This window comes from Lolium perenne, chromosome 2, assembly GCF_019359855.2.
Source record: "Lolium perenne isolate Kyuss_39 chromosome 2, Kyuss_2.0, whole genome shotgun sequence".
Taxonomy (NCBI): Eukaryota; Viridiplantae; Streptophyta; class Magnoliopsida; order Poales; family Poaceae; genus Lolium; species Lolium perenne.
Genome location: NC_067245.2, coordinates 47350581 through 47378244, shown reverse-complemented (window position 1 = coordinate 47378244; position 27664 = coordinate 47350581). Strand labels below are relative to the sequence as shown.

Below are 27664 nucleotides of genomic sequence, written 5' to 3'. Positions count from 1 at the left end.
GTGGCCTAGGCCACCACACTCTTCTTTGTGAAGAGTTGGAGTTATTTGGATCTTATCGCCTTTTATTTGACAACTCCATGTTCTTATGGGAAATCACTCTAGTTTGGTCTTATTTCCTCATATCTTGCAAACTTGAGTGACCATGTACCATTAACAGTTTGTATCTTCTAAAACCTAAGCCTACTCTCTCCTATAAGCCATTTCCATCTTGCTCATTTGTCATGTTTGGTAAAAACTTGGAGTTTGAGGTGTTTCGGTCGGATGATCTAGGTTGCTCCATCTTATTGGTAAATTTGCACCTTATATGTGACGTGATACATTATTGCATCACATATGGGTCATGCAAATAACCAACGAAAGATGGGCCGGATTCCCGGTGATTCTGGAATTTTCCAGAACCCCGGATAATCCGGCCCCAGGAGACACCGGATAATCCGGCCAGGCTGGATTATCCGCCCTAAGCTAGGGCCGGATTATCCGGCCTGGGCAGATCTTGAAAGGGTTGAGGACGAGGCCGCGGGGGGGGGGGGGGGTGGGGCAAACGGTTCACACCACCCCCCACGTGCCTCTCTATACTCTTTCTCCTCTCAAGTTCGCCGGATCTCCTCCTCCTCGCCGGAGACGCTCCGTCCGCCCCCTCTCGGAGTTCTTGGGTGGATCGGGTGCATCTCCTCCCTAGCTACCTTCTCCTCCAAGCGATTTCCACAATGGATGTGGGTATGATTCACAATCTCTAACCCTAGATGTTGTGTTTTATATGTGCTATTTTCTTGGTGGAATTGGTGTCTAGTTGTTCCAAATCAATTGTAGTGTACTCCTCTTGCATGCTATGAGGCCGATCTAGTCTTAGACAAGCTTTTGATTGGAAAACTGCAAATTTCGCAGGGCCGGATTATCTGCCCCCCGAGCAGGCCGGATTATCCGGCCAGGCCGGATTATCCACCCCCAGGGGACACCGGATTATCCGGCCTGGAGCTTCATCGCCGCTGCAGTTTTTGCTTCAATCTATCATGTCTAGATTTGTACCGACTTATAGCATGTTTCTCGAGTATATTACTGTATCTTACATGACTTATGAGCATTACCTTCCCTTTGCTACCCGCCTTTGCTTCTCACAGGTGGTGCTTCTCGGGGTGGTCGGAGACGCTCAAGGCATGATCGATCTAGTGACGAGTTTGCACCCAATGCACCTCGCAAGTCCGTCGCTTCAAGGCGAAAGAACAAGGAAGTGAGGGAGAACTACAAGGCCATGGACCCAGTCTCTTATTCCGCTATCCGCATGAAGAACTGGTATGAAGATGTCCCAAGGGATGAAGAGATAGAGGGCAGGAGATACTGGTGCATGGAGCAGGAGTTCATCTACAAGGACGTCTATGAGCCCATGAAGAATCTGAGACCCATGCAAGCTATCAATGTGGACATTCTGGCTGTCAACAATCACTTTGAAGATGCAATCTGGGTAGCTGGAAGGATGGGCTTGCTTGATATCATGAAGATTCAATGTGACTATAGCCCAGATTTGGTGAAGCAATTCTTTGCCACTTTGGCAATCAAGAAAGATGAGGAACGCACTATGGAATGGATGACTGGCTCCACTCACTGCAGTGCCACTCTGCGCCGATTTGCTGGTATTCTTGGAGTTCCTGTTGATGGGGGTCGTCGCCTTCATGGACCACAACAGACAGATAAGAATGCTCTTGTGGATCTCTATACCTCAGCGGGAAAAATTGGTTTTGCTAAGGGGCTGCTTCCCATATACAGTCAGTTGCTTCGGTTCTTTCGGGCAACCATTTGCCCAAGTGGTGGTAACAATGATGCTCTCCGGGGAGCCCTTGTGGACCTTATGCACCTCAGCTATAAGTGTGCTCGTGATGTTACCGAGGAACGGAACTACACTCTTGATGTCATGGACTTTATCTTCCATGAGATCCATGATGCCATGGTCTCCCGGACCACCATACCCTATGCACCCTACATTCAGCTTCTCATCAACAACTCTGTGGCTTTGGGTGGTGAAGACTTGAGTGGGTATCCTTTGGTGAAGCACACTGTCAAGAAGGCCTACAGGCTTAAGCCAGTCTCTTCAGCTGTACCTGCTCCTGACACTTTCATGGGTGATGCTCGTTCTAGTGGTTTTGCTCCTGCTCGTCATCCTGATGTCCCGGCTATGAGGAAGCAAGTGAGCCGGCTTAGTTGGTTTCAGCGTCACATCCTTTGCATGAACATTGAGATCCATAAGGAGAACTATGCAGCTAGCCGAGAGCGTTCTGAGATTAAGCATACTCAGGCGGTTATTCTTCACAAGCTCAGTGGTGATCAAGGACCCCCGCCTCAGCCTCCAGCTCACCAGGGTTACAGTGGATGGCACTCTGCACAGGTTCCATGGAGTGATCTTGATGATTGCCTTCAAAGTTCCAACACCTCGCGCCGCTCTCCGGATGCACCTGACACTGATGAGGAAGAAGAGGAAGCGGCATACCAGTCCGATGATGAAGAAGCCTCCGAGTGATTCCCATGGGACGTGTAGCATCGCGCTTGTCCCCTTTTTGGCGTCTCGATGTCAAAGGGGGAGAAGTGTTCTATTAGGATTCTCGGGGATTTGCATGGTTTGGGCACAAGCATATGCGTTTATCATTCTTATATTGCTTGTGTTCCCTCTTCTTTGAACTATTTGGTTTGTTTGTGTGCCGTTCAAAACTATGTGCTATGTGGTGTGAGACATTGTCATGGTTTTCGGATTTCTATTTGTTGAGATCAAGGATATTACATTATGTGTGATGCTATATCTCCGTATTATATATCTACACATGGGTATGATTTCTTACATCCTATCTCAACTTCATATTTGTCGATGTCTATGTGTTAGAGCTCATGTTGGATACCTCTTGTGTTGAGGCACCTCACTCCTATGTGTTGTGTATTTGTATTCAAATGAAAATTACTTATATGCACACATGTAGGGGGAGTGATTCCCTTGCAAATCCGTATATTGTCATCAAACACCAAAAAGGGGGAGATTGAAAGAACATCTCTCACATTATGTTTTGTGTGTTTGATGTCAATATATGTGATACACTAATGTTTGTTTAAGTGGTACAGGGATTACATAGATATTTATTCATGTGTGTTGGATTTGATCGTCTGTCAAAAGAAATCAGAAAAAGTTGGCCAGGCCGGATAATCCGGGCCGGATATTGTTGAAATATCCGGCCCCCTGATTTTGGCTAAGTCTCATGAGGAAAAGCAGCGCAGTATAGGGGCCGGATTTTTGCCCGGATATTGTCCCGGTATTGTACCAGGGCCGGAATATCCGGGCCAGATATTTTGGAAATATCCGGCCCCCTCGATTTTGGCTAAGGACTGGAAGAAAAGCAAGTCTGGCATTGGGCCGGACATTTGGCCGGATAAAGTCACAGTTTTGTCCCGAAGGCCGGATTATCCGGGGGGGGGGGGGGGGGCGGATTATCCGGCCCTTACTTAGGCCGGAACATCCGGCCCCCCGGAAGCTGCAACGGCTCAATTTTGAGGGGAGGTATAAATACCCCCCTTCTTCTACCTTGGTTGCTTGCTCAATCATTACACAAGAAATCTGCCAAGCCACCTCCATTAGAGCCACCTCAAGAAACTCAAGATTTGCAAGATCTCCTTCCTCCCCCAACCAAAGCTCTTGATCTTTGGAGATTCGAAGGAGAAGACACCGATCTACATCCTCACCGAAGCGTTCTTCATTTCCCCCTCACTTGTTTGAGGGATCTCATGCTAGTGTTCCTATTTGGTTCCCTAGTTGATTTGTTGTTGATGTGTTGTTGTTGATTGTTGTATTGTTACATATTTGGGAGCCTCCAATTTGGTTGTGGATGTGTGCCCCAAGAACTTTGTAAAGGCCCGGTTTCCGCCTCGAGGAAATCCCTTAGTGGAAGTGGGCTAGGCCTTCGTGGCGTTGCTCACAAGAGATCTGAGTGAAGCCTTCGTGGCTGTTGGTTTGGCTTGCGTAGCAACCACACTCCTCCAAACATAGACGTACCTTCTTGCAAAGGAAGGGAACTACGGGAATCATCTCCGTGTCATCGCGTGCTCCACTCTCGGTTACCTCTATCCCACTCTATCTCCTATTGCGTAGCTATATCTTGCTTAGTTGATATCCTTGTCATATAGGTATATTCACTTAGTTGCATATCTAGAGAATTTACCTTTGTGTCAAGCCTAAGTTGAAAAAGAACTAAAAATTGGTTAGCACCTATTCACCCCCCCTCTAGGTGCGGCATACGATCCTTTCAACGTCGGGTTGCATATGGATGTGGTGATCAAAGTTGCGATGAGGTGGAAGTTCCTGTGATTCGCCAAAACAGCTCTCGAATTCGATTAACACTTTGGCGACAATTGCTGGAGGCGAGGAAATATTGTCTTGTTCCTGGACTAGACATAATTGGATGACTTGTGCCACTGCCTCTGTGCGAATCAAACGATGGAGCTGCTCCCCTGATATTTGCGTGCATGCATCTGTTCTGTTCTTGATCCCTTTGAGAGTGATTCGCTTGCCTTGATGACGGAAGCGAATGGTTTTGCGTTCCCAACTTATCCACATATCCCCACATGCTTCCAGCCAGTCCATGCCAAGAATCATGTCATACCCTTGGAGATCAAACACTCGTAGTGTGGAGGAGAAGACATTATTCTGGCAGTGCCAGATTACTTCAGGTACTGCTGTGTCACACGGCAGCTTCGCCCCATCTGCCACCATCACTCTCACGGCTGATACACGGTCAGTTTTGAGCTGCAGGCTGTCAACGGTTTTCTGGGATATAAAGCTGCCAGAACTCCCTGAATCAACAAGCACTAGCACATGTTTGCCATTTATAGTTGCATGTAACTTGATTGTCTTCTTAGCTGTTGTGCCCACTGATGCACAATAGGAGATCTTCATCAGTGTCTCATCTTCTGATGTGTCAGTGTCTCTCTCATCTTCAGAGGATGACTGTAACTGTAGTAGCTCAAGCAATTCTTCAACTACATTGAGAGATACAGTTTTGGCACACTTGTGTCCAGGTTGGTACTTCTCACCACATTTGAAGCACTCCCCACGAGCTCTGCGTTGTGCTTTTAGTCTCTTCATTTGGTCAGACCAAGGAGGTTTCTTGTTGGGGGGATGACCCCCGGTATGCCAAAGGCATGCCAAACTGGATGGTTTGAGCCATCAAGATACCGGTTTGAAGTTCATTCCAGATAAGCTTTTGGGCCAAGTAAATCTTACCGGTATCCCTGTCGGGGGGAAGACCCCGGATAGGGCAATGGACGCGGAGCAGCCGGCTGGCCACTGGCCGGCTCGCGGCAAAGGCCGGCTGAGGAGCAGCCGGCTGGCGCCGTGGCCGGCTGGTCTGGAAGCCGGCTGGCTCTAGGTCCTAGTCGGCCTGGCTACGGCCACCAATGCTGTGGTTGGGCCGGCTTCTACAAGCCATATCCGACTGGGGTTTGTACCTCAGACCGACTCGAGGCTGGCGAGTCTTGCACTGGAAGGAACCGGGTAGGTGATCCGGGTTCCCAAAGTCCACGCTGACTCCATCTTCCGTGAAACGCGGGGCACTGTGGAGCAATAGTGCCTCGCGCCGGACAGGCCGTCAGGGCTTACGACGATCCGTACAGGCTACAGTGGCTGACGGCGACAGGGACACCTCCTCCATACCGCTGACCGTGGCAGCCGGATGGGACAGGCCACGATGCCTCAACCACTCCTGACGTCACCGCCTCGGGAAGGAGCGGAAGCCGGAGCCGGCCCAGCCGGCCCGTAAAACTATAGGGTCTTATATGTAAAGTGCCGGTGCCTATATAAGCCGCACTGCCCCCTCTCGTGCAGGGGATCGATCATTTTATTGCTTTCACCCACCTACAGAGCTGCCCTGTGAGAGAGACCATAGTCTTCCTTAGCCTCTCAGGAGCAGCCGGACACAGCTCTAGGAGCATCATTGTACTGTGTGATCATCATATACACTCATAGCAGGAGTAGAGGTTTTACCTCCATCGGAGGGCCTCGAACCTGGGTACGTCGCCGTGTCGCTCGTGCCCATACCCGCATCCGGATACCGCCGTGAGATCCCTCAGGAACCACTTCGATTAGCCACCCTATGGCATATGCCGTGACGATACCACGACATTTGGCGCCCACCGTGGGGCCTTCAGCATCCTCGGCCGGTGTCTTCATCCGGACGGGCCTCACCACCACCACCGGCGAGCGAGTCGCCTGTGCTTGATCTGGAGATTCGGCTCCCTCGACTGCGTCAGCGACAACGCTGGCTGTTTCGCTGACCGGCCCTTCCCAGCCGGCGGCAGCGTCATCTCCTTCGGCGGCTTTGACGTTTACGTCGCCACCGTCGCACCGCCGCGCTACCCGCGGCAGGTGCTGCGCTGCGCTAGCCCTCCTCCGCGAGCCGGCAGCAGCGCTCCCGCCAGCCCCGCCGTCGTGCAAGTCATGATGGCTGGCGACGAGCTCCCCACCAAGAACCCGCGCATGCGCGGCCCCGACCTGGAGCGCAACATCGACCCCAACGCCTCCGGCTCGGGCCCAAAAGCGCCTCCGCCGCCGTCCCGGCTGGATGCAGTCCGGGCAAAGCTGAGCACCCCGCTCACGCCTGGCGCAGACCCCACCGCCATCGAGGCGGACTTGGAGGCGCACCGCCAGCTCCTCCTCAAGCAAACCGAAGAACTGGCTGCTGCTAAGCGCCAGATGGAGATCACCCAGCGCGAGTACAACCGCGCCCACGGCCTCACTCCAGGCGGCGACGAGCCAAGCCGAGCCGGCCACATCCGCCGCAGGGGCCGCGACCTCGGCGCTGAGATCGCCCGCGACGGCGCTCCTTCGCCGGCTCCGTCCGCGGAGCTCCCCGTCTACAACACCCCCGACAAGAACATGCGCGCGGCAGAAGCCGCCGCAGAAGAGCTGAACCGCCTTCGGGCGAAGAATTACGCCGCCGGACCGGGCGGGTGATCGAGCTGCTCAACGCAGCCAACAGGCAGATTGCCGACCCCAGGTATGTCGATGCCCCTGCAGCCTCTCACGCTCGTGGGGCTGCAGGCAACGACAGGGAAGGCGCCAGGGACACGGCCGAGTCCTCCTCCCCAGCACCAAGCCGGCGCCATGATTCCCGGGCCACGCACAGCTTGGGCCGGCCAAGCCACCAGCCGAGCGGCGGCAGCCGCAGCCGGCCCCCTCCAAGCCGGAACCAGGAGCAAGACTCTGGGCCCCGCCGTCATCACCGGCCGGCTCCAGAAGCAAGCGGCGCGCGCCAGCCGGCACACTCCCGGCTGGGCCCGCGCATCGAGCCCGCTGATGCCCGAGACCGCCTCGACCGGCTGGTTCAATCCCGCATCGCGGAAGAAGAGGGGCCAGCCGGCCCAAAGTGCTTCGGGCCGCGGATCCTCAACGAGCCCATGGTCGAGGGCTTCCAGCTCCCGCGCGACACCCCCAAGTACGACGGCACCACCAAGCCGGAGGACTGGCTGCTGGACTACTCCACGGCAGTCGGCATCGCCAAGGGCAACAAGCGCTGGGCCGTGCGCTACTCCCCCCTCATGCTACTCGGCTCCGCCCGCACGTGGCTCAACAACCTGCCAGCCGGCAGCATAAACGGCTGGCTGGACTTCGAAGCCGCCTTCATCAGCAACTTCACCGGCACTTATCGCCGGCCGGGTCGCCCTCAACAGCTTGAGATGTGCAAGCAGGGCCCGGACGAGACGGATCGCGCGTACCTGACGCGCTGGTGCGAGATGCGCAACTCTTGCGAGGGCGTGCACGAGATGCAAGCCATCAGCTTCTTCATGGGCGGCTGCCGACCCAACACCATGCTGTGGCACAAGCTGCGCCGCAGCGAGCCCAAGACGATGGCCGCCTTGATGGTCATCGCAGACAAGTACGCGCTGGCAGAGGAAGCCGGCAAGGCGCCGGCTGATGTTCCACCGGCCCCAGCAAGACGGGACAACAATAAGCCGGCCGAGGGCGCCTCGCACGGCAGCCGGCGGGACAACTACCGCGGCAAGCGTCACAACGACCAGCCGGACCGCCGGTACGGCTCCGCCCACGTGGCCGCCGTGGCAGACAACGCGGCGGGCGGAAGCCGCCGCCAGAAGCAAGACCGGCAGTGGAAGCCGAAATACACCTTCGAGCAGATGCTCGACTCGCCGTGCAAGTACCACAGCGGCAAGAACCCCTCCAACCACACCACCCGCGACTGCCACTTCATGAAGCGGCTGACAAGCGGTGAACCCCTCCCGCCTCCACCCCCGCCTCCACCAGCCGGCGGGCCGGGTGGCCAAGCCGGCGCAGAGAACGTCAACCTCGAGCACCACGAGGCTAACCAAGTGCACCATGCCGGCCGGTATCTGGCCGAAGACGCCACCTACATCATCTTCACCTCCGAGCCCGAGGACAGGACGAGCCAAGAGCGCCGTTCCCTCGAGGTCAACGCGGTCATACCGCCGGTCCCCCAGTACCTAAACTGGTCAGAGCAGGCCATCACTTTTGATCGCCGCGACACACCGGCTGTCCTGCCGAAGCCGGGCAGCTACGCCATGGTCCTCGACCCCACCATCGGCACAACCCGGCGCAGCGTGCGTTTCTCGCGCGTCCTCATCGACGGCGGCAGCAGCATCAACATCCTCTACCGCGACACCGCCCGCAAGCTGGGCATCCAGGAGGCCGAGTTGCGCCCCACCCCCACCGTCTTCCATGGCATCGTGCCAGGCCATTGCTGCCAGCCGATCGGCCGGATCACGGCCCCGGAGGTGATGTTCGGGAAGCCGGACCACTTCCGCACTGAGAGAATCGAGTTCGAGGTGGTGGACCTCGTGAGTCCCTACCACGCGCTCCTAGGCAGGCCGGCCCTGACCAAGTTCATGGCGGTGCCCCACTATGGGTACCTGAAGATGAAGCTGCCTGGCCCCAAGGGGGTCATTACCGTAGCCGGCGACTATCGCCGCTCCATGGACTGCGCCACGCAGAGCTCCAAGATGGCCAGACGCTGGTCATCGCCACCGAGAAGCAGCTCATCCACGACGCCGTCGCCCTCGCCAAAGCCGCGCAGACAGACATGCCGGCTGCGGGCAACCCGGCTGGGACGACTCACTTCCAGCCGGCCGACAACACCAAGAAGATCCTGCTGGACCCGGCGCAGCCGGACAAGTTCGTCACCATCGGTGCCGGCTTGAACAAGAAATAGGAAAGCGAGCTCACCAGCTTCCTCCGTGAGAATCGGGACATCTTCGCATGGACTCCAAGAGACATGCCGGGTGTGCCGAGGGAGTTGGCTGAGCACCACCTCCACGTCCGGCCTGAGGCCAAGCCGGTGAAGCAGCCTCTCAGGCGCTTCGCCGAAGAACGAAGGAAGGCCATCGGTGAAGAAATCGCCCGGCTCCTAGCTGCCGGCTTCATCATGGAAGTGCTGCACCCGGACTGGTTGGCAAACCCGGTCCTGGTTTTGAAGAAGAACGGCTCCTGGCGCATGTGTATCGACTACACCAGCCTGAACAAGGCGTGCCCGAAGGATCCCTTCCCCCTGCCGCGCATAGATCAAGTCATAGACTCGACTGCCGGCTGTGAACTGTTGTCTTTCTTAGACGCCTATTCAGGCTACCACCAGATTCCTTTGAATCCGGCTGATCAAATAAAAACTTCGTTCATTACCCCATACGGGGCTTATTGCTACACGACTATGCCGTTCGGCTTGAAAAATGCAGGCGCCACCTACCAAAGGTGCATGCAAAAATGCTTGCAGGATCAAATCGGCAGAAACGTTCACGCATATGTGGATGATGTCGTTGTAAAGACCAAGGAGACGACTACCCTCCTTGATGACCTGAGAGAAACCTTCACCAATCTGAGAAGATTCCGGATGAAGCTCAACCCGGCCAAGTGCACATTCGGCGTGCCGTCTGGCCAGCTCCTTGGCTACCTCGTCTCTCAGCGAGGGATCGAAGCCAACCCGGACAAGATCAGCGCCATAGAGAAGATGGAACTGCCGCAGTGCCTCAAGGACGTCCAGAAGTTTGCTGGCTGCCTGGCCTCCTTGAGCCGCTTCGTCAGCCGGCTGGGGGAGAAGGCACTGCCCCTGTATCAACTAATGAGGAAGGCGGACAAATTCGTCTGGTCACCGCAGGCGGATGAGGCTTTCCGTGACTTGAAGCGCGTGCTCTCAACCGCGCCAATCCTTGCAACGCCGGGTTCAATGGAGCCGATGTTGTTGTACATCGCAGCCACCAATCGAGTGGTTAGCGTTGTCCTGGTGGTGGAGCGCAGAGAAGCCGGCAACAGGGAGCAGCTGGTTCAGCGCCCAGTCTATTACCTTAGCGAAGTGCTCTCCCAGTCGAAGCAAAATTACCCCCACTACCAGAAGGTTACCTACGGCGTCTACATGGCGGCCAAGAAGCTCAAGCACTACTTCCAAGAGCACCCCATCAGGGTGGTTGCCACAGCACCCTTGGCGGAAATCATAGGCAGCAAGGATGCCAACGGCCGGGTTGCCAAGTGGGCCCTGGAGCTGGCCGCCCACACCATCCTCTACGAGCCACGCACAGCCATCAAGTCGCAGATCCTCGCGGACTTCTTCGTCGACTGGGCTGAGATGCAGTACCTGCCGCCTGTGCCGGATTCCACACACTGGAAGATGCACTTCGACGGCTCGAAGATGCGCAACGGTTTGGGAGCCGGCATCGTCATAACTTCTCCCAAGGGGGACCGGCTGGACTACGTCCTGCAGATCCACTTCGCCGCCTCCAACAATGTGGCGGAGTACGAAGCGCTCATTCATGGGCTGAAGCTGGCCAAGGAGATTGGCGTGCGTCGCATACTCTGCTTCGGCGACTCCGACTTGGTCATACAGCAAGCATCTGGCGACTGGGACGCGAAGGACGCCAACATGGCCTCGTATCGCTTCCATGTCCAGCAGCTATCCGGCTTCTTCGACGGCTGCGAATTCCACCATGTGCCACGAGCAAATAACGAAGCGGCTGATGCCTTATCCAAGATTGGCTCAACCCGGCAAGCCATTCCGCCGGGTGTCGCCTTGGCGGTTCTCAAGAAGCCGTCCATCATACCGTCACCGGACTCGGATTCAATATTCGTGCCGGCTGACCCGGGGGCTGCTCAGCCGAACCCGGGGGCTTCATCGCCCAAGTCGGGGGCTAACAAGCCAAACCGGCCCGGTAGCCGGAGAAGACCATCTTCATGGGCGCCGTACCAGGCTGCCCCTCCCGGTTGAACACCTCGCAGGAATCCGCCGAGTGCCACGCAGCCTCCATGGTGCCAGCCGAGCCAAGGCTGGAGTCAGAGGCAGACGGCACCTGCAGCAGCCGGGCCCCCTTGGCCACGTGAAGGCCCTCAGTTGGGCCCGACGGGCCCCTCGTCCTCACCAGAGCCCGGGAATCGGCGTCCTTTGAGCGCCCTGGCTGCCCCCTCGCCGGCTCCTTCCCGGTCGGCTCCCTCCTCGTCGGCCCCGAAGCTGGAGGCGGCGCGGTCGAAACAGTCGGCCCGGTGGGAGCCGTCGCATCCGGCGCCCGAGGCGCTCCCTTCGGAGAACTCTCCGGCACCACGACGTTAGGCGCAGGCCCGCCGACTCCGGTCGAAGGCGGCACAGCCCCACCAGCTCCAGCTCCTGCCGCAGGCGGCATGCCCCTGCCGGCTCCGGCTGCCCGCTCCACAAACGGGGCGCGGCGCGGGAACATGTCGTCTAAAGTCGGCTGGCGCGCCGACTGACCCTGGTCTCCGCCGCCAGGCGCCGCAGAAGAAGACGCCCCCGCAGAAGGTGGCGTGGCCACAGGCGGCACGTCAGCAGCCGGCGGCGTGCGCACGCGTGCTGAAGGTTGCGGGGTTGGCTCCCTCCTTTGCCGCTGAAGCGGCGACGTGACGGGAGGAGCCTGCCGAGAGCCGCCTCCCTGGGTAAACTTAATCGCGGCCCTAGTCGAACAAGCAAGAGAAGATAAGTACAGAGGAAGGAAAGAAAAGGAATCAAACAACAGAGGAAAAAGAACTCACCCGGCTTTCTCCGGGACCTTCTTGGGCGCCAGCCGGCGCTGCTTCTTGGCCCTCGCCTCCGAAGCGGCCGTGGACCCGACGCCGGCCCGCTTCCTCCCCTTCGGCGCAGAAGTCGCCGTGCTAGTAGGCGGCACCGCGCGCAGAGGCACCGCCGGGATGGCCCCCGTGCCGGATTGGGCCGGCTCCGCCTGCCGCTGCTCCTGCTCCTGCTCCTGCTCATGCTCAGGCGAAGGCGGCGGGTTATGCTCCCCCTGGCCGCCCTGATCCTGCGCCACCAGCAGATCGTCGTCGCCGGCTTGGTCGCCGGCTAAGTCAGCCGGGTCAACGAGATCCGGCGTCCAGACCTTCGTCGCCAAGTCGCCATCCTCGATGCCTTGGCGGACGAAAAGCTGAAAACAAGACAAGATAAATACCGAGTCGGCCACGCTGCCGCAAGTCGGAAGACGGAAAAACATCAACTTACCAGTTCAGGCGGCTGCTCCCGATCGTGAGGCGCCAGCCCCCAGTCCCAGTTGTCCGGCATGTTGGCCTTGGTGATGTTGTTCACCCGGTGAGCCACCTGGGCCTTGGAGAGCTCCAACTTCGACGTCCGCGTCGGGTCGAGCAAGCCGGACATGTGGCCGATCTTGTGGACGCGCCACTGGAGTGGTACGACCCGGCGCGAGATGTAGGTGCAGAGGAGGTCCTCGGCACTCAGCCGGCCCTCCGAGACGCAATTGCCCAGGAAGTCCCACAGGAGGTTCACCTCCGCGTCCGGGTTCGAGGACTTGGCGTTGAAGCCCCAGTTGATCCGGCCGACTGGCGGGGCCGGGTTGAATTCAGGCAGATTGAGCCGGTCGAAGGCCGGGCTTTCGTTCCGCACATAAAAGAAGGACATCTGCCAATTCTTTACAGAATCGACGATCGGAATCCGCGGGAAGGACGTACCCGTACGGGGATAGATGGAGGCGGCGCCGCAGGTCCTCAGGCGGCCTTCGGTCGTCTGCGCCTTGATGTAGAAGAGCCGGCTCCAAAACTCCACGTCCGGCCACAAGCCGGCGTAGCCTTCCATGAAGGCCACGTAGCAGCTGAGGAGGATCATGGCGTTGGCCGGCAGGTGGTGCGGCTGCAGGCCGAAGTGATCAAGGAACCGGCGGAAGAAGTCGGAAGCCGGCAGACCCAATCCGCGGTCGAGATGCGCGCCGAAGACCACGCGTTCGCCGGGCTCCGGCCGAGGCTCCTGCTCCTCGCCCGGCGCCCTGGTAATCACCCCCGCCGGGATGCGGCGGAGGCGCACGAACCGGGCAATGTCGTCGTCTTGCATGTAGGAGCCCTTCCAGGAGCCGCTCGGCTGGGCCATCGAGGACGAAGAAGAGGAGGTCCAAGAGAGGCGGAAGGGCGAAGAAGAGCCGCTCCTCGCCGGAGGAGATCGCGGTGGAGAAGAGCGCGCCGTCGATGCGCGTGGCCCCGTGGCTCCGGATTGGCGGGCTTGCGGCGGCAGCCCGGCGGAGGCTCGTCGGGGCGACCGCTCGCTGAGATTCGCCAGAAGAGCGGAGGAAGAACGGCGTCGGAGCAGCGAAGCGCTCGAGCGAAGCGAAGGAGCAAGGCAGGAGCGCGAGGAAGAAGAAAGGGGCAAGTGCCGCCTCGGTACCGCCCCCGCGGCATTTATAGCCGACCGCGGCGGTTGGCCTCCAAGTGGCCGACGTGGGCCACGTCTCCGGATTTACTGCGCCATAACTCCTCCCACGACCGCTACCGTTACCAGAAACGGCCACACCACGTCGCCCACTACCGCACCGGATCCGGAGGGACATTGATGTGACCAGACGAACCGGCGGCAGAGCCCTGGCGTCAGGCCGGTCAAGTCGGGCGCAGAACCCGAGGCGGCGGAGACTCCGGCGAGCAGCGAGCCGGAGCCGGACCGGAAGTTCCACTCGAGCCAAAATTCATCAGCAAGGCGGAGGCGCCGTCAAACCTTGCGAGAACGCAAAAACTCCACAAGTATAAAAAACAGCCGGCTAGAAGCAGCCGGCAGGAACGAGCCGGATGAGGGCGCAGCCGGCTGAATGGAAATTCTCAGTCGGCCCCTCCAAGTGCCGTCTAATGTATTCGAGAAGCCAGGAAAACCTGCCTAGGTCCTTCTAAACGCAGGACCTTGCCAGCTTCGGGGGCTAATGTCGGGGGGAAGACCCCGGATAGGGCAATGGACGCGGAGCAGCCGGCTGGCCACTGGCCGGCTCGCGGCAAAGGCCGGCTGAGGAGCAGCCGGCTGGCGCCGTGGCCGACTGGTCTGGAAGCCGGCTGGCTCTAGGTCCTAGTCGGCCTGGCTACGGCCACCAATGCTGTGGTTGGGCCGGCTTCTACAAGCCATATCCGACTGGGGTTTGTACCTCAGACCGACTCGAGGCTGGCGAGTCTTGCACTGGAAGGAACCGGGTAGGTGATCCGGGTTCCCAAAGTCCACGCTGACTCCATCTTCCGTGAAACGCGGGGCACTGTGGAGCAATAGTGCCTCGCGCCGGACAGGCCGTCAGGGCTTACGACGATCCGTACAGGCTACAGTGGCTGACGGCGACAGGGACACCTCCTCCATACCGCTGACCGTGGCAGCCGGATGGGACAGGCCACGATGCCTCAACCACTCCTGACGTCACCGCCTCGGGAAGGAGCGGAAGCCGGAGCCGGCCCAGCCGGCCCGTAAAACTATAGGGTCTTATATGTAAAGTGCCGGTGCCTATATAAGCCGCACTGCCCCCTCTCGTGCAGGGGATCGATCATTTTATTGCTTTCACCCACCTACAGAGCTGCCCTGTGAGAGAGACCATAGTCTTCCTTAGCCTCTCAGGAGCAGCCGGACACAGCTCTAGGAGCACCATTGTACTGTGTGATCATCATATACACTCATAGCAGGAGTAGAGGTTTTACCTCCATCGGAGGGCCTCGAACCTGGGTACGTCGCCGTGTCGCTCGTGCCCATACCCGCATCCGGATACCGCCGTGAGATCCCTCAGGAACCACTTCGATTAGCCACCCTATGGCATATGCCGTGACGATACCACGACAATCCCAAAGAGAGGCATACCGGTATGAGCTAAGAAGACACCGGACTGCCGGTAAGAGGTGCACTGTAGCACGTCGGCAGGACTGGTCAAAGATTCTCTCAAGAGCTAGAGAACAAGGATGACCTAAGCAAAGTAGCTTGAAATGAAGCCCTGACGCCAAATAGGAAGGTGACGCCAAAAGCAACCGGAGGACGTCAGCCTCCCTGATTAAAGAAGATACCGGCGTCACCTATGATTAAAGTAACTTTGTAAAGTAGTTTGTCTGTTCAAAGATGCCATTAGGGTTTCTTCCCCTGTAAGCCACCCTCTCCCCTATATAAGGAGAGGGGGCGCTCCCCATCGCGGGCATGATATGCGTGTATGTACGAACCTTGTATGCACAAACCTGTAACCTGTTGAGATCAATGAAGAAAGAGATCTAGAGCAGAGTTCTTCCTTGTGTCTCTCTTCTTCTACCTCTGGCCTAGGTCAAGTTCTTGAGGAAAGCACCTGGAAGTTCATCCAATCTAATCAAAAACCCTTCCCCGAATCCTCTAGCGCCCATTCATCCCCAACTTAAGCCATCCTATGGCATCTGTCTGTTCACCACGATGACAGCTGGCGCCCACCGTGGGGCATGAAGCGGCGCTTGCTGGAGTTCATATTCGGGCGGGTCTCCTCGACGTCGCCGGCGAACGGACGGTGTCTGCGCTCGTGCAGCGCATCTACTCCATCCATGGACTTCATCAACGACAACGCAGGCTGCTTCGCCAACGGCGGCATCTTCCCCAAGAACGGCCGCATCATCGAGTTCGGCAGCCACCGCATCTACTTCGGCACCATCCCCGTGCGCCAGCGCCTCTCGCCGGTGCTGGTGGCACCAGACCCACCAAGGTGGCTATGTGCTGGCCGCGCCGCCGGCAGCGTGGAGGTCATGATGGCTGGCGCGGTTGGTGCTGGCAAGGAAGCTGTGGAAGAAGGTGTTGGGCGTGCGGCATCGACCCGCCCAGCCAAGCCTCCGCTCGAGCGCGACGCAGGCGCTGCGGGAACATCTTCCGCACCACCGGAGACACCACTTCAAGCGGCGATGAACATGCTGGCGACGCCCATCGCGCAGAACATCGACCCGGCAGCGGCTCAGGCGGAGCTGGAGGCGACGCGCAAGAAGCTACTTTCCGGGGGCGAGGACATCATCCGGGCGCAGCGCGAGCTGAACCTAACCCTACGTGAGTATAACGCTGCCCATGGCTTTGCTTCAGTTAGCGCTCAGGCTGCTAGGATGCCGGAAAACCGGCTTAAGGCTCGCAATCTAGATCAGGATTTGCGTAAGGCAGTTCTAGCCGGCAAGAGTGCCTCTGTGTCTTTGAGCATCGTAGAGAAACCTAAGTACAGTAGCCCGGATAAAACTATAAAAGCTGCTAGGGCTGCTATGGAGCTGTGTGAATCGCTTAGCGGAGATGCTTTAGCGAAACAACATGATCGTGTTAGAGAACTGCTTGATGAGATTCAGGAACAAAATGCTGAGCTTGCTAGAGCGAACAAAGCAACGGCATCAAAATATGTGCGTTCGACAAAGAATGCCGGTAGCAAGTCCCATGGGCAGGCATCGTCCTCCCATCCGGACAGAAGAAAGAAAAAGAGATGAATGCGCAGCAGATGACTGTGTACAATCCGGTCCTTGCCGGGAAGCAACAAGCCGGGAAACACGATGCCGGTAGGAAAAGCCAAGGGGCAGATCGAGGCTACGCCAGAAGAGGCTATGCCGGAAACAATCATGCCGGTAGATATGAAACCGGGCAAAATTATCGAGCTGCAAGGGCAGCGTATGAAGAGGAGGAAATGCCTCACCCAAGGTACCGGCAGGCAAGGGCCGCGATGCCGGAATATTACGATGAAGCTGATTCGACAGCGGAAAGACTCACGGCATACCCGAACCCGTTGGGGGAACGCGTGGGAGAAAGACACCTGCCAGAGCGGGATGCGAGGCACCGGCTGGATAGAGTGTACTTGTCTGAAATGATCGAGGCAGAAGGTCCTCCGGGCCCAAAATACTTTGGTCCAAGGATCATGAAAGAGGAACCACCGGTTCGCAACTTCCAGTTGCCTCGTGACACAAAAACATATGATGGCACCACTAAGCCGGAAGATTGGCTCACGGATTATGTGACCGCGGTGTACGTCGCTGGTGGCGGAGGAACCGTAACTGGTGGAGGAAACCGGCGTTGGGCCATGAGAATTGTACCATCTTTCCTGGTAGGACCGGCACGAATCTGGCTAAACAACTTGCCGGCAGGAAGCATAAATGGCTGGTTGGACTTTGAGGAAGCTTTTGTGAGTAATTTCAGCAGCACATACCGGTGGCCCAACAGGCCGCAGCAGCTCGCCTTGTGCGTGCAGCGCCCAAATGAAACAGACCGGGATTATCTGACCCGGTGGAACTCCACGAGAAACTCCTGCGAAGGGGTGATAGAGGCGCAAGCCATTACTTGGTTTTGCAATGGGTGTCGCAGAGGTTCGCCGTTGTGGCAAAGGCTGCAGCGGAACATGCCGGTAACTCTAGCGGAAATGATACGTGTAGCAGATAGCTACGCATTGGGAGACCCAATGCAACCGGCAGTGCAAGCTGATCCGGCACAAACGATCCAACCGCGCCAAGATCAATACCGGGACAACCGGCACAACAAAAGAAGAGAAGAGTTTCCGGATCGAAGGTATGGTCCACAACAAGTAGCTGCGGTGCAGGATAATTTCGGCCCCAGCGGAAGCCAAAGGCAAAAAACCGGATCGCAGCCGTGGGCGGGTCCTAAGAAGAAATGGGTTGAAAAAGAAAAGTGGGGACAGAAAAAAGATTGGCAAGAGCATTTGAGATACACCATGGAAGCGGCAATGGAGCAACCATGCCGGTTTCACACTCCGAATCCGACGAGGCCGGCAAACCATTTGACAAAAGATTGTTCTTGGATCAAGCACTTGATGCTGAGAGGTGCGGCGAAAGATGCGCAAGCACAAGGATGTTCCACAATATTGCCACCCTCGCATGACATGCTGCATCAGCACCCATTACCACCACCACCGCTTACCGGAGCAAACGCTCTACCGGGACAGCCTCAGCCGAACCGGCAGCAACAGCAAGTTCATCAGGTGGGAGAAGGCAATGGCCAACCACCTCCACCGGCACCTTTAGGCCGGAACGTTTATCAGGATCCGGACATGTGCTGCGTTGTGTTCATCACTGAGCCAACCGACAGGCAAAGCCTACATCGCCGTTCCATGGAAGTGAATGCTGTGATGCCAGCAGTACCAAAATACATGTTGTGGTCAGATCAAGAAATCTCCTGGTCGTTCCGGGATCACCCCGAGATAATGCCTAATCCGGGTGGTTATGCCCTTGTGGTAGATCCAATCATGCATGGGCCAACGACGCGAGTCAAGTTCAGCAAAGTGCTGATAGACAATGGAAGCAGCATAAATATCATGTACAAGCATACAATGCACACGCTGGGGATAACAGAAAACATGCTACAGCCAACTCACACAACGTTCCATGGGATCGTTCCGGGCTTGTCCTGTGCACCGGTAGGAAAGGTCCGGGTGTGTGGTGACCCGGCATACCACTGCATGGTGTAGTATGCAAGTCTGATATAACACCAGTGAAACACTGTTCCACTAGTTTTATATCGCTCAGAGTGGTACAACAGAAACATATGCGGGTCCAAGGCATGTCTATAGAATTACAACACTGATTCGTTACAAAAGATCATCATAGCCTTCTACTTTACATTGAGGTAAAACTGCAAATAAACTCCAGAAGAACGACTCGTTGTCTAATCCTAACACGAACTCTACTTGTAGAGTATTTAACTAGCTACAGAGGCTATGAATAGATTCTAGCTAAATAGGAGCTAAGTTTAGGAAGCTAGTTCCTTTATATTGCTAATCTAGGTTTCTCCTTGTTGGATGTGGTATCTGACTCCTCTGACAGGGTCCTGTCTCTTGAAGTAGTGGTTGACTCCTCGGCCTTCGAGTTGTACTGTAGATCCTCCTTCGATACCTCCATATCTAAGCAGGGGATTTAAGAGTGGGATGAGTACGAGCGTACTCAACAAGTTCATTATAGGAAAGGGGTGTTTAATGCCCTAGCTACGGCATTAGACCAGAAAGTCTAACACCAATGCAAGTTTTCATAACCATTTCTTCAAAAGGTTGCTTTTATTCAGAAGAACTATGTCCGTCAGCCTTCACCGGTTTACTAGAACTTCATGGAGCTCCTTTCCGGCCGCGTTCGCAGTTCCATATCCCGGAACAGGGAGTGACAGGTCACGGTTCTTTACACTCTGCAGAGGTGTGTTGCTTTACCCATAAGAGATCTTAACCTTGGTGCCAACCGGGAATGACCCGTCCACACTTCCTATGGTGTGAGGCCCGGTATAAGGTCTAGCCAATCATGTTCCTCCGCTACCTCGAACACCCACCCTTTGTTGCAAGCCCCGACCCTGGGTCCACGCCGGTCCCATTATTCCTGTAGATTTCAAGGTGGACCCCGACCACGACGACAGTGCTGGGCTCTACCATACACTCCTAAGCCGGTAGCTGCAACCCATCATAGACCGCAATACCGTGGGGACTTAAGGCTTCCCCAGCCTACCGCTTGTTCTTCGAGCGACAAGTGTCTACGGACTATGCCGTGGGGACTTAAGGCTTCCCCAGCCTACTGCTTGCCACCGACAGATACAAGTGTCTACGGTAAAGCGCATCCGTTGATGAACGAGAGGTGGAAACACTTTTGACTACTCCGTCCCACTCCGGATCTTATGGTTAACACGGGTATTACGGCACAAGAATCACTGGCGACATTTGTTGTTTAATCCTAGATGGATATAAACCCTTGCAATGGAACCTCCACCATATCAACACAATCCATGGTTCCATTGCCCACCACATAGTCATATTCATAATTATGAAAGTAGTGGTTTTGGTTTTTATGCAATAGTGATAATCATAGTACTTTGCAAGTAATTTGATAGAAATAATCAAATGACATGAGCAAGTGATGAACTTGCCTTTCTTGGCTGCAAGATTAAGCAGACAAGGTCTTCGGTGCGTAATAACTCCAAATTCTGAAATAGCATCATCGTCCGGTAAGAACGATGTTTAAAAGATTGGCAAGGATGCAATAATGTATAAGTATGAGATGCAATCGCTCTAAGCGTGACCTAACCCTGATGATTTAGGATTAGTGAGTGGTAATGATTAATTCAGGGTGTGTTACACTTTTAGAGTGATTCACAAACAAGGTTCTTATTCAGATTTGTGTTGGTTTAGAATCATAAGCAAGTGGTAAAATGCATAGTAATCAATTGAGCACACAAGAAATGAGAATTGGTATAATGTTAATATGTAAAGAACAGTTGTCAATTTTAGTACTATATGGCATGGTTAATGATTGCTGGTTATATTCTTCAAAAGAATAACTTTTGAAGAACATGTTCTTTAAATAAGAACAAGTAAGACAATTGGGTTTGTGGGTTTCTATAGTTTATTATGGTTTCAACTAGTTTCTGGAGTAAGTATTAGATGGATCACAACAATGTTGGATTGATCGACATCTAGGGCTTGTAAGGTTGAGTTAAGCCTAGGCATCCTAAGAAATTATTTATACAAGGTTGCTATCAAGGTTGGTTCATCTTTTTGGTGATAGCTAGCTAGGGGTTATAGGTCCTTATAAGCAGGATTGATGATGGTTCTTTATTTACTTCAAAAGAATGACTTTTGAAGAACATATTGCTTAAGTGGGAAGAAGTATTACAATTAAGGTTGAGGTTTTCTTGGGTTAGCTATTGGATCTCTGAGTAGAGAATAGTTGGTTCTCAAATGGGATGGTTCATAAGTATCTCACACTAGTAGGGTTTAATGGAGTATGGTATGTAATGCAAAACATTAGGTATGATTGCTATTAGGATTCATCACAATGGTGTGATGCTAAATAGGAATGATTAAGGTTGGTGTCTCAGAAGATAGGAACTAGGGTTGGTCTTATTTGATCAGCTAGGCATGAACACATGTAATACTAATGTGTTAGAGACGGGTCTCTATTATTTTATAAAGACTTGGCAATTGTTTAGTTGCTACTATGGAGCTATGAATGAAATCAAAGTATCAGGATCACATGTTCTAACCTAGAGTTTAGGTTTAGAAACAACTTAAGGTTCACGTGAAATAGTGGACCTAGGGTTTCTAAATGAATTAGGGTTTTTAGGGTTCCACACAAAATGATGAAACTACTACTTTATGTTTAATGGAACTAGGGTTTCCTAATTATGATGTAATTCTTAAGGTAATCATTTGATTATTGAGTTGAAGTTGTTAATATCTTTGAATTGAAAATAATATTTGATTTGACATTTTATTATTTTTAAAAGACTTAATAAAATATGATAATTACTATTAGGGTTTAGGATTTTTAATCAATGGTTGAAGTAATGGTCAATTAGGATTTTCATATGGTTAAATATAACCATAAAGAAACAATTGTGGTATTATATGAAAATTTTAATACAAAGTAATATTTACTATGTTCTTGATGTGAAAAATAGAAATAAGAAGATTTTTTTTTTAATATTTCTGTCTTAATAGTTTAAGATTTAAGAATTGAATTTCTAGAAATAGTAAAGAGTTCATACTATTTTTTTTCTTTGGCTTTTGTAGTATTTGTTTCTGTTTTCACTTGTATTTAGAAATTCTTAATTTTATGAACGATTTCCTTATATTTGGAGTTTCTCATGACTTGATTTATTTAGAAGATAAATCAATATTTAAAAATAGTTAAATGGTTAGATGGGTTGGCCCAATTGATTTGACCCAAACCAGGTCCGATCTAGTTGGCCTGGTCGAGGACGGGCAAGACCCCGACCCGACCCTTCTCTCTCGCTCACCTCTCCCATACGCACGCACACGACCCCCTTTCTCTCTCGTGACGACCATGCCTCTGCAGCGTCGCCACTCTCTCCTGGCTGCCTCCGGCCCACTCCGACGCCGCCGCAGACCGGATCTGCTCCGCCTCCTCATGCTCTCTTCGAAACCCTCTCTTTGATTTGATTTCCATGGCCCCAGTTGCTCGCCCACGACCCTGGAAACCCTAGTGGTCACCGGCGGTTTTACCGCCACCTGCTGCTGCTCCGGCCATCGCCGGACTCCCCCTCCAAAGCTGTTCCCAGGTGTGGTTGCACCACAGACCTCACGGCCATCAGCCTCTGCCTCGGCGCCACCTCCTTTCCCGTACGCATGCCTCATGGCAACCCTAGCCATGGCTAGGTCGCCGGTGTGGTTCTCAGGTTGCCACGCCTCCTGCTGCTCTGTCTCATCGCCTCCGAGCACTCCCTCGCTCTTCCTAAGCTCTTGCCCTCGGTGGAGTGGTGCTAGTGTGGTGTGGCTACGATGTTGCTGTGGTGGTGGTGCTTCTGTGAGCTGCGACGCTCGACATCGATGGAAGGCGCTATAGACGCAACCTCGGTGTCGGTGTACTGGTGGTGCTGTTGCTGTTCCCGCTGCATCCTCGACCTCGACGACGGCGGGACGGTGCCATGGACGCAACCCCGGCGCCGGTCTCTTCCTTTATTCGCCCGCACCACTGTGAGCTATTCCCCTCTCTCCCTCTCTCTCTGTATTCTGTACAGCGATGAATTTGTTGGCCAGCAACTTGTGTGTGCTTGGCCTGATTATTGCAGATGCTCGGGGAGTACTATTCAGGTGCTATATGTCTTGTAAATTTGTCAGCCAAGTGCTGATTCTAGTGAATTACATTATATGCTTAAGATGGGACCTGCAACTACTATCTACTGCATATATATATTGTATTGTTAACTAAAGAATTTCAGTTTTACTGATTGTTTAATCTTCTTTGAGTTCAAGCATGTTGATGATTTTAATACTGCTTCTACTACTGTTTAATTGAGTCAAGTACTGAACTTTGGAGCACCTATAGTAGGAAAAAAGATTGGTGGACTTAAAATTTGGTGACTAATATGTTGATTGTATGCTCTAGCTTGGCATCAAACCACTTGTGGTTTGTATGAGAGGTTGCTGTGCTTATAACTTGAATCTCTAATATGCCCTTGTTCGGATGATTTAATCGTCCAGGCATATTTTGTATATTCAAGAGATAAGTATGCTTGCTTGCAAATGCTTGTAACTTAATGGTGAGCTGATATGCATATCTAAATATAGCTGCTATGGTACTACTTGGTTGGCCTGGTTAATTTGCTGGGCCCTAAGTAATTCTCTAAAGCTTACATGTATGGATCTGGTTGTTCTATTGTGGCTGTGTAGATTCTATGCCCCTGTTTGGATGATTCATTCATCCAGGCATATATTCTTGCTGTAATAATTTGATGCTCCATTTAACTCTAAGTAACAGGATAAAGGTATTGTTGATTGATGATTAACTGGATGGTTGCTAATTGCTGTGATCATTGATGCCTAATCAAGATGATCTACTAAAGATATAGTGATGCTATTGTCCCTGCCAGTGATGCAAAAGTCTGAGGCTAAATGTTTTATTTAAGAACAGATACTATTTATGTTGGTTTCCTCAATTCTATGATGAACTAGCATAGCACTTCTATGCTATTCTGAGAATCATCCCTCCTACCAATTTTCCTGTGGGCTATTATTGATATGAACGAATGCATGCTGGATTAGCAGTCTTGCCAATGATGCAAAGGCTGAGGCACTTCCTTTTGATAAGAACGGATATACTATGTATGGTTTTATAAAATTCTCTGTGATGAACTGGGCATAGCACTTCTATGCCAGATCTGAGAGAAATCCATCTCTCCATCCTCCTAGGTGAAAACCTAGTCGAGGTGTAGTGAGATGGAATGATTGTGTCTCTTTTCTTTGATCCCCTCCCATCGGACTATGCAAAACCGAAAACAGATGCTATGCTAAATTGTTGCCTAACAACCTGCTGTTGGAGAGTAGCTTGATCTGCTATGGAATCTGAAATAATCCTTCTGCTTGTGATGAACTTCTCCTCCTTGCAGCTTCTGCTTCTTCCCGATTATTGATCTCGATCTTCTAAACTTGTGGCCGGTTGGCATGATGGTGGTGTGTGTATCTATCTAATGATCCTTTGGTGGTTCTATAAGAACTGCTGATGATCTGAGGGTGATGTTCTTGAATGAACAGGGGAAGGAGTTGAGGTATTGATTTTGTGCTGAGCTAAGCAACTATGTGCTGGAAGGAATTTCCTTTTATATGGTGTCCTAGAGTGGTGCTTAGTCGACACCTATACCATGCAATGTTGTGAGTGTGCTGCCTGCTTGCATGGTGCAAGTGTTGGGTAGATGCATCTCCCCTTGTGGATCAGCTCGGCACATGAAAAGATCTAGCCTTTCCATTTCTCTCTTTTTATTTTAACCTAGCCACTTTGCTTTACTTCTATTATGTTTTCTTTGTTTGTTTTGCAGGTACAAGACAAAAGAAAAATAGAAGATATTTAGATAGGATTAGCTTAGTTTTCCTTCCTGTATTTTATTCTTGTAATATTTGTAAGTTGTATTAATATTGGATATTGTAAATGACTTTGTAAATGTGTATTCAATTAATAAAATGTAATTTCCCTATTCTTAAGTTTCTAATTATTTTCTTATTATTGTCCTATTCCTAATTCAACATTGTTTGAATTGTAATTGAAAAGTTATAATCTGAATTCAAATTTGAATTCAAATACTTATTTGAATTTCTTTTATATTTTATTGTATAGGATTGTTTGGAACCCAAATTCCAATTATGGTTTGCATAGTTGTCATTTATATTTGAGTCAAGTTTCACTTGCCTTTCTCACAAGTTCTGAAATCAACAAAGGTCATGTCAAAGTTTATCGCACTCGTGTCGCTGACCTTAGTCAATTCCCATCAACACAAGCGAAACCTTGATCTCTTTGTGTTTTAAATAAAAGCGCGAAAATTCCCCGGATTTTCTATGCATGAATGCAATGCACACATCTGTTTGCTCGATTTTTGTAACCCCATTACCTGGGATATTACAGGGTGGATGTGTCATTCGGAGGACGTGACAACTGCCGGGTTGAAAACGTTATGTTCGAAGTTGTGGACTTAGACAGTCCTTACCATGCACTGCTAGGGAGACCGGCATTGGCAGCTTTCATGGCCTCAACTCATACGGCTTACCTCAAGATGAAGATGCCGCACTACAAGAAAAGTTGCCATGGCCGACGAAGTTGAAGTCGCGCCGTGGTTGCTGGTGTACCATGGCCGACGATTTTTGGTCCCTCCGTGGTGCATGTCAAAACTTTTTTTTTCTCGTTTTTGAGGCCACCTAGCCCGACGAAAGCGGCCAAAACGTCGCGTATGGTGGCCCGGGACGTGGTGCATCTCGAAATCTCGGGTTCACCGGCCGAGTCAATGCAAATCCGCACCGCCGAGGGATGTAGGGCCCAGATGGCAGCCTCTCTGGCATTGTTTTTTTTCTCGATCGCGCCATCTCGTTCAACGTTCTCCGATCGAGCCGTTTACGATGCAGGATCATGGGTCCCGCATGTCATCCTCTATGAACCAAAATTTTTTCTATTCTTGGATTATTTTTGACCCCCTGATTTCTGGCTACTTCCTTTTTCTTTTGATCCCTTGCCGCCTTGGAAACGTTGAGACCGCTGCTGCTAAATGGGACCCGCATGTCATCCTCTATGTGCAATCAACTTTCTTTTCTTGGATTTTTTTTTGGCACCTCAAATTTGGTCACTTGCCTTTTTTCTTTCGATCCCCTGCCGCCTCTCAAACGGTGATACCGCTGCTGCTAACTGGGACCCGCATGTCATCCTCTATGTACTATAAAACTTTCTTTTCTTGAATTATTTTTGGCACCTCATATTTGGTCACTTACCTTTTTCTTTCGATCCCCTGCCGCCTCTCAAACGGTGATACCGCTGCTGCTAAATGGGACCCGCATGTCATCCTCTATGTACTATAAAACTTTCTTTTCTTGGAGTTTTTTTTTGGCACCTCAAATTTGGTCACTTGCCTTTTTCTTTCGATCCCCTGCCGCCTCTCAAACGGTGATACCGCTGCTGCTAAATGGGACCCGCATGTCATCCTCTATGTACTATAAAACTTTCTTTTCTTGAATTATTTTTGGCACCTCATATTTGGTCACTTACCTTTTTCTTTCGATCTCATGCCACGTTTGAAACGTTGAGGAACCTGCAGGCTCATGGGACCCGCATGTCATCCTCTATGTACTATAAAAGTTTATTTTCTTGGTTTTTTCACCCTCTGATTTTTGGCAATTTCTTTTTTCTTTTGATCCTCACGCCTCTCAAACGGTGATACCGCTGCTGATAAATGGGACCCGCATGTCATCCTCTATGTACTATAAAACTTTCTTTTCTTGAATTATTTTTGGCTCCTCATATTTTTTCACTTGCCTTTTTCTTTCGATCCCCTGCCGCCTCTCAAACGGTGATACCGCTGCTGCTAAATGGGACCCGCATGTCATCCTCTATGTACTATAAAACTTTCTTTTCTTGAATTATTTTTGGCTCCTGATATTTTTTCACTTGCCTTTTTCTTTCGATCTCATGCCACGTTTGAAACGTTGAGGAACCTGCTGGCTCATGGGACCCGCATGTCATCCTCTATGTGCTATAAAAGTTTCCTTTGTTGGATTTTTTTCACCCGCTGATTTTTGGCTTGCCTTTTTCTTTTGATCCCCTGCCCCCTTTGAAACATCGAGTGGCTCAAGGGACCCGCATGTCATCCTCTATGTCCATCAACTTTCTTTTCTTGGATTTTTTTTGACCCCCTAATTACTAGCTACTTTCTTTTTCTTTTGATCTCAAGCCGCATTTCAAACATTGAGACCGCTGCTGCAAAATGGGACCCACATGTCATCCTCTATGTACAATAAATCTTGGATTATTTTTGGCTCCTGATATTTGGTCACTTGCCTTTTTCTTTCGATCTCATGCCGCCTTTGAAACGTTGAGTAAGCTGCTGGCTCATGGGTCCCGCATGTCATCCTCTACGAACAATAAAAGTTTCCTTTCTTGGAGTTATTTTTGACCCCTAATTTCTGGCTATTTGCCTTTTTATTTCGATCCCCTGCCCCCTTTGAAACGATGAGGACGCTGTTGGCAGGTCGGTCCCACATGTCATCCTCTATGAACAATAAAAGTTTCCTTTGGTGGATTTATTTTTGACCCCTAATTAATTTCTGGCTATTTCCTTTTTTTTCTTTTGATCCCCTGCCGCCTTGGAAACGTTGAGGATGCTGCTGCCTCATCGGTCCCGCATGTCATCCTCTCAGAACGATAAATGTTTTCTTTTCTTGGATTTTTTTACCAACTGATTTTTTGTTTTTTTTTTATTTTCGACCCCCTGCTTTTGAAACGTTGACGACGCTGCTGGCTCATGGGTCCCTGATGTCAGCCTCCCCGTACAAGAAACATGTGATATCTTGATTATTTTGCAGACAATAAACAGTGTATTTCGCTCTGAGCTATTGCAAACGGATAAATTAAATCTTTATTTTTACAACTTATATCTTGAATCTCCTTGTTTTTTGTTTTTGCGAAGCATAGGACATTCCTGTTTTTTTTTTGAGAAAAATC

The 27664-nt window shown here is 52.2% G+C and overlaps 1 protein-coding gene across 1 annotated transcript in view; it reads right to left on the bottom strand.

Annotated features, from left to right (window-relative positions):
* LOC139835472 (uncharacterized) overlaps positions 1–27664 on the bottom strand; it is a 130443-nt gene that overhangs the window by 8446 nt on the left and 94333 nt on the right. Inside the window, exon 2 of the mRNA XM_071825327.1 lies at positions 4632–5136. Within this exon, the coding sequence (XP_071681428.1) occupies positions 4632–5136 (505 nt within the window). The remainder of the gene's footprint in view (positions 1–4631; positions 5137–27664) is intronic.